This window comes from Theropithecus gelada, chromosome 3 (assembly GCF_003255815.1).
Source record: "Theropithecus gelada isolate Dixy chromosome 3, Tgel_1.0, whole genome shotgun sequence".
In the NCBI taxonomy this organism is placed as follows: Eukaryota; Metazoa; Chordata; class Mammalia; order Primates; family Cercopithecidae; genus Theropithecus; species Theropithecus gelada.
This window is the reverse complement of record NC_037670.1, coordinates 152900288-152913839: the sequence shown is the minus strand read 5'-3', so window position 1 is coordinate 152913839 and position 13552 is coordinate 152900288. Positions and strand designations below refer to the sequence as shown.

Below are 13552 nucleotides of genomic sequence, written 5' to 3'. Positions count from 1 at the left end.
TAGTCTAAGTGGGAACATAGTTCTAATTCTTTATTTTTTAACTCTATCTTATCCCAGGTGTGGTGGCTATGTAGAAAGGCAAAATTTGTGTTCATTGATTGAAAGGTTAAGGGTTAAAAGGAGTAGGCAGCGACTAGGAGCTTTGTTTAAAGACCAGCATTCCCTGCATTGGCAGTTTCTTTGTCGCCACTGGTTCCATTATTGTCTGTGATGACTAGGGGTCATTTACAAAGGTAGGGATGTTAAAAGGACAGCCTTTCTGATGCCACTTTTCTGTTTGACAGGGCGGACGGTGGCTGTGGATTGGGCTGTGGCAAAGGATAAATATAAAGATACACAGTCTGTTTCTGCTCTAGGTAAGATGTGGTAGTGTCGTGTTAGTAGGGGTGTTGTATGACCTGGGTGAGAGTATTGAAACAACTCCTGTGTTCGTGATAAAAATGTAGGAAAAAGGTCGGTGCGGTGACTCATGCCTGTAATTCCAGCACTTTGGGTGGATCGCTGGCGGTCAGGAGTTCGAGACCAGCCGGGCCAACATGGCAAAACCCCATCTCTACCAAAAATACAAAATTAGCTGGGCATGCTGGTGGGCATCTGTCATCCCAGCTACTTGGGAGGCTGAGGCAGGAGAATCGCTTGAACCTGGGAGGTGGAAGTTGCAGTGAGCTGAGATCACCCTACTGCACTCCAGCCTGGGTGACAAAGCGAGACTCCATCTCAAAAAAAAAAAAAAAATGTCAGAATGCTGAGGCAGGAGAATTGCCTGAACCTGGGAGGCAGAGGTTGCAATGAGCTGAGATCACACGATTGCACTCCAACCTGGGCAACAAGAGCAAAACTCCTTTTCAAAAAAAAAAAAAAAAACAAATGTAAGAGAACCTGCTTGTCAGAGTAAGACTATTGTGGAAGATTAACCAAAGGAATGAGACTGGGCTTTCAGGGAAGACTCTGAATTCCTGCTGGTTCAGAAGTGAGTCCAGGTCTGTTTGTCAATTCATATTGTACCATTTGGTCCTCTGGTCCCAAAACCTAGGCTCTTTTGAGTCTAAGCCCCCTCTTGGGAGTGGCTGTGAGTGAGCCTGAGTTCATTGTCCCCTTTACTTGCTGTTCTTTCCAGGCTGTGCATAATAGGAGTGAAGGAACATGAAGAATAGAGAAACTTAAAACTTGAGGTTTAGAAAACCTCAAGGGTCTCAGAGAATAGAATGCACTGTTAAGCCACCAGGGTCTCAGAGAATCGAATGCACTGAGATTAAAGTTCATGGCTTGGCTTTGCCTCCTAGTGAGCATTTTGCTGGCTGTGATGTACAAATGGTAGACTGTTTGGAGAGACTCAGTTGCCACTTCTTTCAGTCTGAGCCAGGTGAACCTTCAGGCTGATGAATGGGACAAACTCTAAAGGAACCTGGGTGATGACAGTTTTGTTTATTTCTGTTTTTGCTTTTTCTTTTCTTTATACTTTCTCCTGTTATATACAGTAAAAAAATATACGAAGTTCTGTAAAACAGACGAAACCAGGAACTTGGAATATTGGTTACTTTTGTTAAAATAACATCGTTTTGGATATTAAATGAATTCCTACTTTCTTTCCCTCCCTGCATAGGTGAGGAAAAGAGCCATGAATCTAAACATCAGGAATCAGTTAAAAAGAAGGGCAGGGAGGAAGAGGATGTGGAAGAGGAAGAAAACGATGATGATGATGAAGAAGAAGAAGAAGATGAGGTTGATGATGATGAAGATGAAGATGAAGAGGAGGAGAATATAGAATCAAAGGTGACCAAGCCTGTGCAGATTCAGAAGAGGTAAGCAGTTCAGCTTGTTCTGAGATGGCAGAGGAAGATTCAAGATTGCCTCCGAGAGGAAAACTTCTCCTATCTTTTTCTGCCTGCATCATTGCAGAATTGACATGTGTAATGAAATTGAATAGGCCCTCTGTCAGCCCACATCCTTAGTTCTGATTTGTGCCATTGCAGAGCATTCAAGAGAGCAGCCCCTGCAAAAAGCAGTGAAGATCATTCTGAGGAGGACAGTGACCTGGAGGAAAGCGATAGTATTGGTGATGGAGAGGAACTGGCTCAGAGTGATACCAGCACTGAGGAGCAAGAGGATAAAGGTTCATTTGGATTTTCATAAATCTCTTTAGACTTTACAAAAAGTTACTGAAGTTATGGAAATGAGCATCAGTTCTGCTTAGACCTCTTTTTAAATAGGACTCTAAGGTGTTCTAGCAAATTTATGTTAAAATGCTGAAAAGGAAACCTTTATACTCCTGTCTCGCAAAGGTTTTTTTTGTTGTTTCATTTTTGTTTGTTTTGTTTTTTAAGTGAGTTTTGGAGTGGTGTTTGAGGGTTAACGTTCTTAGGGAATTGAAAACCTAGCTTGATGCTGAGATTCTGCCTCTCTCTCTGGATCATGTAACTTGATTGAATAACCAGATAAACAGCATCTTATACAGATAATATAGATGAAATAGATGATATAACCATCTCAACACCAAGGTAGATTTTAAACAACTCCTTTGAGTTGAGATGGGGATAAAGAACTGTTTCATCAGTTCAGACTGCCATTACAAAATACCATAGACTAGGTGGCTTAAACAGCAGAAACTTGTTTTCTCACAGCTCTGGAGACTAGAAGTTCCAGGTGCCAGCTGATTCCATTTTGGGTGAAGCTCTCTTCCTAGCTTGCAGACTGCTGTGTTCTTGCTATGTCCTTGCATCATGGCCTTTTCTTTTTATGCTTGATGAGGGGAGAGAGAGAACAAGTAACAGTGAACTCTCGTCTTTCTTTTCTTTTTTTTTTTTTTTTTTTTTTTGAGACGGAGTCTTGCCCTGTCGCCCGGGCTGGAGTGCAGTGGCCGGATCTCAGCTCACTGCAAGTTCCGCCTCCCGGGTTTACGCCATTCTCCTGCCTCAGCCTCCTGTGTAGCTGGGACTACAGGCGCCCGCCACCTCGCCTGGCTAGTTTTTTGTATTTTTTTAGTAGAGACGGGGTTTCACCGTGTTAGCCAGGATGGTCTTGATCTCCTGACCTCGTGATCTGCCCGTCTCGGCCTCCCAAAGTGCTGGGATTACAGGCTTGAGCCACCACGCCCGGCCTGTCTTTCTTTTCTTATAAGCACAGCAATCCTATCAGATTAGGGCCCAACCTTAAGACCTCTTTTAGCTAGCCTCAGTTACCTCCCTAAAGTCTCTGTCTCCAAATATAATTACATTTGGGGTTGGGCTTCAGTGTATAAATTTTGGGGGAACACAGTGCATTCCATAACAAGGACCTCTTTGAACATGTTGTAAAACTTTAGCCAATCCTTATTGCTACCTTTATTGAGAATAAATTCAACTTGTTTATTGAGGAAGGCAGGTCATTACAGAATGAGAAATGGCTAATAACTGGTTCTTTGATTTGTCTGGGTGGAGATTTTTATTTCAGCTATTTTTATTCTGATTCCATTTCAGTAAGTCTGGCATGTTGGTTTGACCACATAAGAAATCTAAGGAAATAAACTTTTTCTGTGAGGAGAGAATGGTATACACCTTAGAATCAAAAAAGCTTTTACACTGAAGGGACTCTGAGATCCTGTATTCTACAACCCACAGTCAGCTGTCTCATGCCGTTCTTTCACCTGAAAAACTTATAGGACAGATAAATGATAATGATTAAAAGTTAATAAAAAACACAATACAGAAGAGTGTAATACATAAAGTAAAAGTTCCTCACCAATACCCACAATTCCCCAAAGTAATCACTGTTGTTTCTTGTGTATTCTTCCAGATATTTTCTTTGTATATATAAGCATATATGTCTGCTCTTGAAAACAAATAGTGCATCCCCCTTATACGCAGATCCTGAGCTTCTTAGGGAGCTTCCCCAGAGACAACCAAGGTTATTTGTTTCTTGTGTATCTAGAGATATTTTAATACATTTATAAGCAAAATGCACACATATACATTCAAAATATAGTGTATTTTATAATTTGTGTATGACTGTATGTGTATGTTTTTTCCTCAAAGTTTCCCATGTCCTATCCAGTATTTCCAGAAAGTTTACACTGTCATAGTAGTATATGGGAATGTCTTTTTCCCATACCCTTACCACATTGGATTCCATCAGTCTTTTTTGATTTTGCAATCTATTGGTGAAACATAGTATCTCATTTCTTGTGCTATGTTTTCTTTAATTAAGAGTGAGTTTGAACATCTTTTCATGTACTTAACATGTCCTTTGTCTATTTTTATTTTTATTTATTTATTTTTTTTGAGACTGAGTTTCACTCTTGTCACCGTGGCTGGAGTACAATGGCTCAATCTCGGCCCACTGCAACTTCCACCTCCCATGTTTAAGGGATTCTCCTGCCTCAGCCTCCCGAGTAGCTGGGATTATAGGCGCCTGCCACCATGCCTGGCTAATTTTTGTATTTTTAGTAGAGACGGGGTGTTCTCATGTTGGCCAGGCTGGTCTCGAACTTCTGACCCCAGGTGATCAGCCCACCTCAGCCTTTCGAAGTGCTGGGATTACAGGCGTGAGCCACTGCACCAGGCCAATCTTTATAACTTAAGAAGTTAGCTCTTTGTCATGTGGCTTACACTAATCTCTTTCAGTTTGTTTTTCTTTTTACCTTAGCTGTGCAAGTCTCAAACAAAAAGAAGAGGAAATTACCCTCTGATGTGAATGAAGGGAAAACTGTTTTTATCAGGTATGTCTTTCTGTCTCCAGAATTGCTTTTGCATGGTCTTCATAAATCTCTCCTCCTTCTCCTCCTTTTCCTTCTCTTTTTGGCACTAGTTCTGTTACCTAGCCCAGAAAATTAGATCAAGCACATCTGGTCCCAGGAACATACCAAACAATGAGAAATGTAGGACAATCAGAACTATAACACAGAAGACAGATAGCATGGGTCCTGACATGTCTTCATTTAGATTTCATGCTTTGTAATTGGGTTGGCATCATTTGGAAGAAATCAGTTCAACTGTTAGAAACATCTTGCTTCCAGCCTTTGTTTTAGGGGGAGTGCTGGGGAGGAGTGACACTGCTTGTCTCAAACAATTTCTCTCTTTATGCCTAAATTATCTTCTGATGCAGTGTCCAGAATAAAGTAAGGCATCTCATCTGTTTCCAGGAAAACTGGGTGGGAGTGGGGGTGGAGATAGGCTTTATTTCATGTTGCTGTTGCTGTTTAGCTCTACTGACTGCAATAGATTGCTGCTTTATAAGGTCAGGATGTCTTCAGTATACCTCAGGCATGCCTTCTAGCCCTTCTGAAGTACCAGTGTACTAGGGTCATTTGCATCTGATTTTAGAGGTATATATTTTATCTTCTTGTACAATCTTTTAAAATTATTTTCTTGGGTGTGGTGGCTCAGGCCTGTAATCTCAGCACCTAGGGAGGCTGAGGCAGATGGATCACTTGAGGGCAATTCGAGACCAGCCTGGCCAACATGGTGAAACCCCGTTTCTACTAAAAATACAAAAATTTGCCATGCATGGTGGCATGCACCTGTAATCCCAGCTACTCGGAAGGCCTGAGGAACGAGAATCGCTTAAAACCCAGAGGTGGAGGCTGCAGTGAGCTGGGGTTATGCCATGGCACTCCAGCCTGGGTGACAGAGCAAGACTCTGTCTAAAAAAAAAAATGTTTTCTTATACAATTTATGTTCATTCTAGGAAATTGATGAAATACATGAGCAAAAAGTGAAAAAAATTAACCTTAATCACTACGCAGAGAACACCTACACTACATGCCCACATCATAAAGATTCACAGAGGTGAATTTATACATGCTATACTGAAGACCATTTTCTCACCTAACTGCATGTCTTTCCATGTATCTTAAAATTTGTATTATTTGGAACTGCCATATAAATAATTTTGTATTCGTGGAAGATCTGTCTAACAGGAAGGAAGAAATGTCACAGTGAAGAAGAAGCCTGTGACCTCAGTACTAAGGATACCATTCCTTATACGCCTTTTAATTAATAAAGAACTTTGGGAAATAAAGGGGTGGAAGAGAGAAAACCATGTCTATCATGAGGCAGATTAAAAGAAATAATGTAGCTAGGATATGTCTTATTGCAGAAAACCTTTTTTGTCTGGGTTATCCATGAAATAGAATCATTCATGGGGCTGTTCAGTGCATTTAAGAGAAGTAAAATTACAGATACTTATTAGGGACTGTTTTTCTTACCCTGGAAGGATTTACATAGTTGGGGAAATGAGGAATCTTTATACTGTGTTGAAATTTTAGGACAACAAAATTTCCTTCCAACATTTTTTTTAATCCCATCGAGAGAAGTAAGTAGTTTTCTTTTTTTGGACTTCGTAAATTTTACTGTATTTGCTTTTGTGTTACTGTTTTGAAGGATTTTTCTGACTTTAGTAAGATTTTAACTGAAGCCTGGATTTAATAGCAACACAGAGGGAAAAATGGCTAATTGAGAGAGATAATTTTACTTTTCTCACTAGTCTGCTGTGAGTCTTCTAGTTTATAGTAACAGAAATGAATTTTGGTCAATTTAAGTGAAAGAAGAGGGTTTCAGAATCAAAGTTGTCAAAGAGCAAGCCTCAGGAAGAGGCTGAAAATCTGGGCAGTTCTGGGGCCCTAGGTGATAGAGGCTGTGGGTCTTTTCTGTGGGGACACCCCTTTTTTTTTTTTTTTTTTTTTTTAAAGGTGTAGCATATATTCTGTAAAGTACATTAAGCATATAGCTCAGTTATAATTTTATGTGTATACATCCATGTAGCCACCACCCAGATCAAGATGTAGAAATTTCCAGCACCTCAGAAGTTTCCCTGGTGGGGGGCACCACTGTTTTGAAATGAATCTTTACCTGCAGTTTCTGGTCTTTGTATGTGTCTGTTTATGTTTTCAGATTCCTGAGAAAGAGAACCTCATTGACAAAGGAAAGTCAGTTGGGGCCAAGGGTCACTGGGGGCCATCCCTGTGTATTAGTGCTATTTCTGAACAAGGGAGAGTTGATATCTAACTCACTTACATTATCCTGGAACACAGGATCTCACTTATGTAATTGACCTTTCTTGTGATCATCTGGTTATCTTCCATAGAAATCTGTCCTTTGACTCAGAAGAAGAAGAACTTGGGGAGCTTCTCCAGCAGTTTGGAGAACTCAAATATGTCCGCATTGTCTTGCATCCAGACACAGAGCATTCTAAAGGTATGTGTTGTCAGCTGGCCAGGCCCTAAAAGGGTTGAGACCGCTGCAGTGGGCACTGACTAGGTTACGAGAGCATAATGTATGCCATTTCGAAGGTTTCACGGTCCATCCAGCCCAGGTTTCAGGGTCCTATAAAAGTACCAGGGATGCCAGGCACAGTGGCTCACGCCTGTAATCCCAGCACTTTGGGAGGCCGAGGCAGGCAGATTGCCTGAGCTCAAGAGTTCAAGACCAGCCTGGGCAACACGGTGAAACCCCATCTCTACTAAAATACAAAAAATTAACTGGGCGTGGCAGTGTGCACCTGTAGTCCCAGCTACTCGGGAGGCTGATACAGGAGAATTGCTTGAATCCAGGAGGTGGAGGTTGCAATAAGCCGAGATCACGACACTGCACTCCAGACTGGGCCACAGAGCAAGACTGTTTCCAAAAAAAAAAATGTACCAGGGACATCCTGAGGTTGTCTTTAATGGTGTCAAACTCAGTCTCTTTAATGGTGCTGCTAGCCATAATTTTATCTAAGCTTTTTAAGGCCTTGCTTATTTACTTTAGGGTAATGAATTCCATTTTTGCTCTTTGCATTTCAAATGTGATAGTATCTCATGGGTACTAATCACTCCACATTGCTTGAAATTACCAGGATCTTTTTTTTTTTCTATTGCTTTTGTTAGAGGTAGAAGCTGATAGAGAAACTCTGTTGCAGTGGCAGTGGTTACAAGGAAAACTATGTTGCAGGAGTGCTGCCTTAGGTTTTTTTTTTCCTGAAAGCTATCTCTTTTGAGTTTTAAGGGTTGACCATTCTTCATTCTAGTATACTGTTGTTAGGTAAGCATCTTTCCAACCCATTCATAATCTTTGATTTCACCTATTGCAGTCATTCTCCTAAAGCACTAAGTTCTTCCTTTTTTTTTTTTTTTTTGAGACGGAGTCTCGCTGGCTCTGTTACCCAGGCTGGAGTGCAGTGGCGCCATCTTGGCACGCTGCAAGCTCCGCCTCCCGGGTTCACGCCATTCTCCTGTCTCAGCCTCCTGAGTAGCTGGGACTACAGGCACCCGCCACCGCGCCCAGCTAATTTTATTTTTGTATTTTTAGTAGAGATGGGGTTTCACTGTGTTAGCCAGGATGGTCTTGATCTCCTGACCTCGTGACCCACCCGCCTCAGCCTCCCAAAGTGCTGGGATTACAGGTGTGAGCCACCGTGCCTGGCCTAAGTTCTTAATTTATTGTGATTCATGATTCCTTTGAGATCTAGCAAAAGCTGTGAATCTTCTCCTTAGAAAAATGCTGCTTCAGAGGGCGTGTGAGCTCTGTTGAGCCTATCCACAGCTTAAGAACCTCCATTCTAAACCATTTTATTTTTCACATTGACAGGACCTAATCACTTTTGATTTTTACTCAGCTAAAAAAAAGTAAGACCTGGTCAGGCGCGGTGGCCCACGCCTGTAATCCCAGTACTTTGGGAGGCTGAGGCAGGTGGATCACTTGAGGTCAGGAGTTCAAGACCAGCCTTACCAACATGGAGAAACCCTGTCTCTACTAAAAATATAAAATTAGTCGGGCGTGGTGGCACATGCCTGTAATCCCAGCTACTCAGGGTGCTGAGGCAGGAGAATCACTTGAACCTGGGAGGTAGAGTTTGTGGTGAGCTGAGATCGTGCCACTGCAGTCCAGTTTGGGCAACAAGAACAAGACTCCATCTCAAAAAGAAAAAAAAAAAAAGGAAGACTTGGCGTGTACCTGAGATGTCAGCTACTCAGGAGGCTGCAGGGAGCCCAGGAGTGTGAGGCTTCAGTGAGCTGTGATTGCCACTGCACTCGAGACTGTGAGAAGAAGACCTCCTCCATCTCTTTTAAAAAAAAAAAAAAAAAGGTTGTGAATAAGGCAGCACTGTGGAACAGAGTTAGGGATCTAATCCCAGCTATGCTACAGATCAACTGGGTGATTTTTGGCAAATCATTTAACTACTGTTGTCTTCAGGTTTTCATCTGTAAAATGAGTGGGTTCGAGTAATCACTTAAGGTACCTGCAGCTCTCATGTTTAGTTATACTACTTGGATCTTTTCCATTCCTAAAATGCTTTTAGACAATTTGAATTGCATAGAATGTGCCAAGTTAGTGGTATGATACTGCTTTACTTTGGCGGTAGTGTCTTTTGTCTCTTTTTTAGTGCGGTAGTATATTGGGTTAATAGTTTTAGAATTAAGCCTATAATTGACTGACTAGATATCCCTTGTGGTCTATTAATGTTAACAGAGTTCATGATCTTAATAAGCATAGTTTTAATCATTTTTTAAAAAAATATATTGTCCTTCCCTAGCTCATTAAATTTTTCCGATACCTTTTCTGCCTACTCATGCAGCTTCGTGTTGCTCCTGTAATTTATCCCTCTCAGCATGCCGTTTCACTACCTGGAAGAGCTCAGTATTAACCGCAATCTTTTAGGGAAATGTTAAGACTGAACCCAGTACTGACTCTGGAAACTCCAGTGATAAAATTCTTACCCTTTCAGAGAGAAGCACCCATTTTCTTCATATTCAATCTAATTAGATTCATTTGAATGTGCCTGTTAGGAACATTTTCCCCATATTTCCTTATTTGTTTCTTTCTATTGAGTATCTATTAATGCTGTACACTATGGTAGGTGCTAGGGATATAGAAACAGATAAGAATTGTGGTCATTTTTCCTGTGGTATTCATTCTGTTTGGGAAGATGTCACCTGACTAGTGCTATAGTAAAGATGTGAGTGGAGAATAGGAGGCAGGAGGGGACACAGAAGCTCCTAGATGGTGACCTTTGTGTTGGCCTGGCGCATGTGTCCTTTCAGTTAGTCTGCGCCATTCATTTTTATAGGAGGCAGAAGATCAATGCCCCAGTAGCTCTAGGAAATATGGTACTTTCTGAAAGAATATTTAAAATTTAAAGGAATACTAAACAAAATTATGAAGCTTGTATTTCTTTTTTGGAATCTACTGAAAGGTAAACTTACTTTCTTTGCTTATAAAAGTTGTTTTTTTTTTTTTTGACTGGGTGCAGTGGCTCACACCTGTAATCCCAGCACTTTGGGAGGCCAAGACAGGCAGATCACCTGAGGTTGGGAGTTCGAGACCAGCCTGACCAACATGGAGAAACCCCATCTCTACTAAAAATACAAAATTAGCTGGGCATGGTGGCAATGCCTATAGGCTACTCGGGAGGCTGAGGCAGGAGAATCACTTGAACCCAGGAGGCAGAGGTTGCAGCGAGCCAAGATTATGCCATTAGACTCCAGCCTGGGCAACAAGAGTGAAACTCCGTCTCAAAAAAAAAAAAATTTATTTTGTCAATAGCAGAAATAGAGATGGGTTAATTGATCTGGCATCTAATTAAGGAAAGGCATGCCTTATGGAGATTCTAGAGTATGAACTAAGAATTGAACTCCTGGCTTTCTGGTTCCCTGCTATATTCATATAGTAGAGGACAGAGACTTTTACTCTGAGAGGCAGATCTGCCCATATCTGATGTCTCCCAAGTGACTATGAGACCTGTGAGACAGTGAGATCTGTAATTAAGTTCAGGGTTAAGTGGTTCCTGCTTTGCTTTTCAGTCATCTAATAGGTACTTCATAAGTGATGCCGAATTAAGTGTTAGGCTGGAATTTCTCTACTATTTCAGGTGGACATTTCTTTCCTTTCTTTTTTTTTTATTTTGAGACAGAGTCTTGCTCTGTCGTCCAGGCTGGAGTGCAGTGGTGCGATCTCAGCTCGCTGCAAGTTCCACCTCCCGGGTTCACGCCATTCTCCTGCCTCAGCCTCCCAAGTAGCTGGGACTATAGGCGTCTGCCACCACGCCCGGCTAATTTTTTATATTTTTAGTAGAGACGGGGTTTCACCATGTTAGCCAATATGGTCTCAATCTCCTGACCTTGTGATCTGCCAGCCTCGGCCTCCCAAAGTACTGGGATTACAGGCGTGAGCCACCAGGCCCGGCCTTTTTTTTTTTTTTTTTTTGAGACAAGGTCTTGCTCTATCACCCAGGCTGGAGTGCAGTGATCATGACTTACTGCAGCCTTGACCTCCCAGGGTCAGGTCATCCTCCCACCTCAGCTTTCTGAGTAGCTGGGACTATAGGCATGCACCACCACACCCAGCCAATTTTTTTTTTTTTTTCTTTTGTAGAGACAGTCATGTTGCTCAGGCTGGTCTTTAACTCTTGGGCTTAAGTGATCTTCCTGCCTTGGCCTCCCAAAGAGCTGGGATTACAGGTGTGAGCCACCATACCCAGCCTTCACGTGGATATTTCTTATTAAGAGAGATCATGAGACTAAAGTTCTAAGAAGAATTAGAACAGATGAAGGAAGTAATAATAAAATTTCATTAAGAGCAGTGGTATCTTCGTCTTGATTATTTGGTACCTAACATAGTGCCTGTCTCAGAGTGCAGTGTGCCTCACTTACTGATGGGGATAAATTCTGCAAAGTTCATTATTTGTCATTGTGTGAATGTCATAGTGTACTTACACAAACCTAGATGGTATGGCCTACTACACACACAGGTCATATGGTAGAGCCTGTCGCTCCCAGGCTACAAACCTGCACGGCACAACATGTTCTTATACTGAATGTTGTAGGCAGTTGTAACGTAATGGTAAGTATTTGTGTATCTAAATGTTTCTAAACGTAGAAAAAGTATAGTAAAATGCAGTATAAAAGATAAAAAATGGTACAGGGCATTTTTGGTACAGGGTACCAAATGTACGTGTACCAAATGGTACAGGGATCTGCCCTGTATAGGGCAGATTCATTGTAATCTCCTGGGACCACTGTTGTATATGCAGTCTGTCACTGACCAAAACATCCTTATGCAAGTACATGGCTGTACTTAATAAATGGATGCCACCTGCCCCTTCCACTCTGTGTCAGGCTGCTGCCATTTGTAGTGTTGTCTTTGGTTTATCTGTGGGAGTTTGGGATCTCACTGAATTGTGTCTCCTTGTGCAGGTTGTGCATTTGCCCAGTTCATGACTCAAGAAGCAGCTCAGAAATGCCTTCTAGCTGCTTCTCCAGAGAATGAGGTAAGGAAGATATTTCCTTTACCTTATAACACAGGAGGCAGTTTGGCTCTTAGGGGCAACATCTGATATTTACACAAAACTTCATTATTGTTATTATTATTGTCACTAATAATAAAACTAACACTTATTTAGCACTTTGTTGTGTTAGGCACTGAACTTTACTTGCATTATCTTATTTAATCATTACATCAGCCCTTTGAGGTAGGCAGAATTATGATCTCTACTTCATAGGTGAGGAAATGGGGATAGTAACGTATCTGATATTTGTTGCTTGCTGTCTGTGTCAGCCTCTATCCTAGACTGATAACATGAAAGACTAGGATAAGAAGGTATTAAGGTCGTCTGTGAAGTAGAGTAGATGTTTGAGAGAGAATGTGTGTGGGTGATGGAGAATTACTCCATTTGTTCTACAATCGAGTATAATGTTATTTAATATTGCTGTTATTTCTTAAGTCCTCTTGAGTAAGTACTCTACTATTTCATTAGCTTTCTTTATAATACTAGACATTTGCCTGTTTACAGATAATTTTCCTCAATTTGGGTCTACTTTGGGACTAATCAACTCCCAGAAAATAATTTATTTACTGCTGACTACCTGAAACACCCATGTGGCCTTTTGCACAGCTCTACTAAATATTGTGAGGCCCAGTGATCCATTTGTAGCTAGCTGAGCTGAAACGTCATAGGGCTTGGCTTACATAGCATAATTGACGCTTGCCGTATCCCTTTCTGTGGTGTTCTTGTCAGGTGCTTAGTTTCTAGTTTCTACTCATTATGTGTTGTTTTTTGTTTTTTTTGAAATGGAGTCTCGCTCTGTTGCCCAGGCTGGAGTATAGTGGCGTGATCTCCACTCACTGCAACTCCGCCTCCCAGGTTCATGCCATTCTCCTGCCTCAGCCTCCCAAGTAGCTGGGATTACAGGTGCACACCACCATACCTGGCTAATTTTTGTATTTTCAGTAGAGACAAGGTTTCACCATGTTGGCCAGGCTGGCCTTGAACTCCTGACCTCAGGTGATCCACCCACCTCAGCCTCCCAAAGTGCTAGGGTTACAGGCGTGAGCCACCGTGCTCGGCCATTACGTGTTTTAAGAAGGGATTGTTTTCTGTTACAGGCTGGTGGGCTTAAACTGGATGGCCGGCAGCTCAAGGTTGACTTGGCAGTGACCCGTGATGAGGCTGCAAAGCTTCAGACAAAGAAGGTGAAGAAGCCGACTGGCACCCGGAATCTCTATCTGGCCCGAGAAGGCTGTGAGTAGGGAGACGTAACCCAGGCTTCCAAGTAGCTGGCCCTGTGCCATATCATCGATCCAGCAATAGTATGTTTGGGAAC

The 13552-nt window shown here is 41.9% G+C and overlaps 1 protein-coding gene across 2 annotated transcripts in view; it reads left to right on the top strand.

Annotated features, from left to right (window-relative positions):
• Nucleotides 1–13552, top strand: part of RBM28 (RNA binding motif protein 28) — a 32838-nt gene that overhangs the window by 5022 nt on the left and 14264 nt on the right. For both annotated transcript variants that reach the window (XM_025380775.1, XM_025380776.1), the window contains 7 exons: nt 285–356; nt 1604–1802; nt 1974–2113; nt 4621–4693; nt 7060–7169; nt 12146–12219; nt 13335–13470. In XM_025380775.1, coding sequence (XP_025236560.1) covers nt 285–356; nt 1604–1802; nt 1974–2113; nt 4621–4693; nt 7060–7169; nt 12146–12219; nt 13335–13470 — 804 coding nt within the window. The remainder of the gene's footprint in view (nt 1–284; nt 357–1603; nt 1803–1973; nt 2114–4620; nt 4694–7059; nt 7170–12145; nt 12220–13334; nt 13471–13552) is intronic.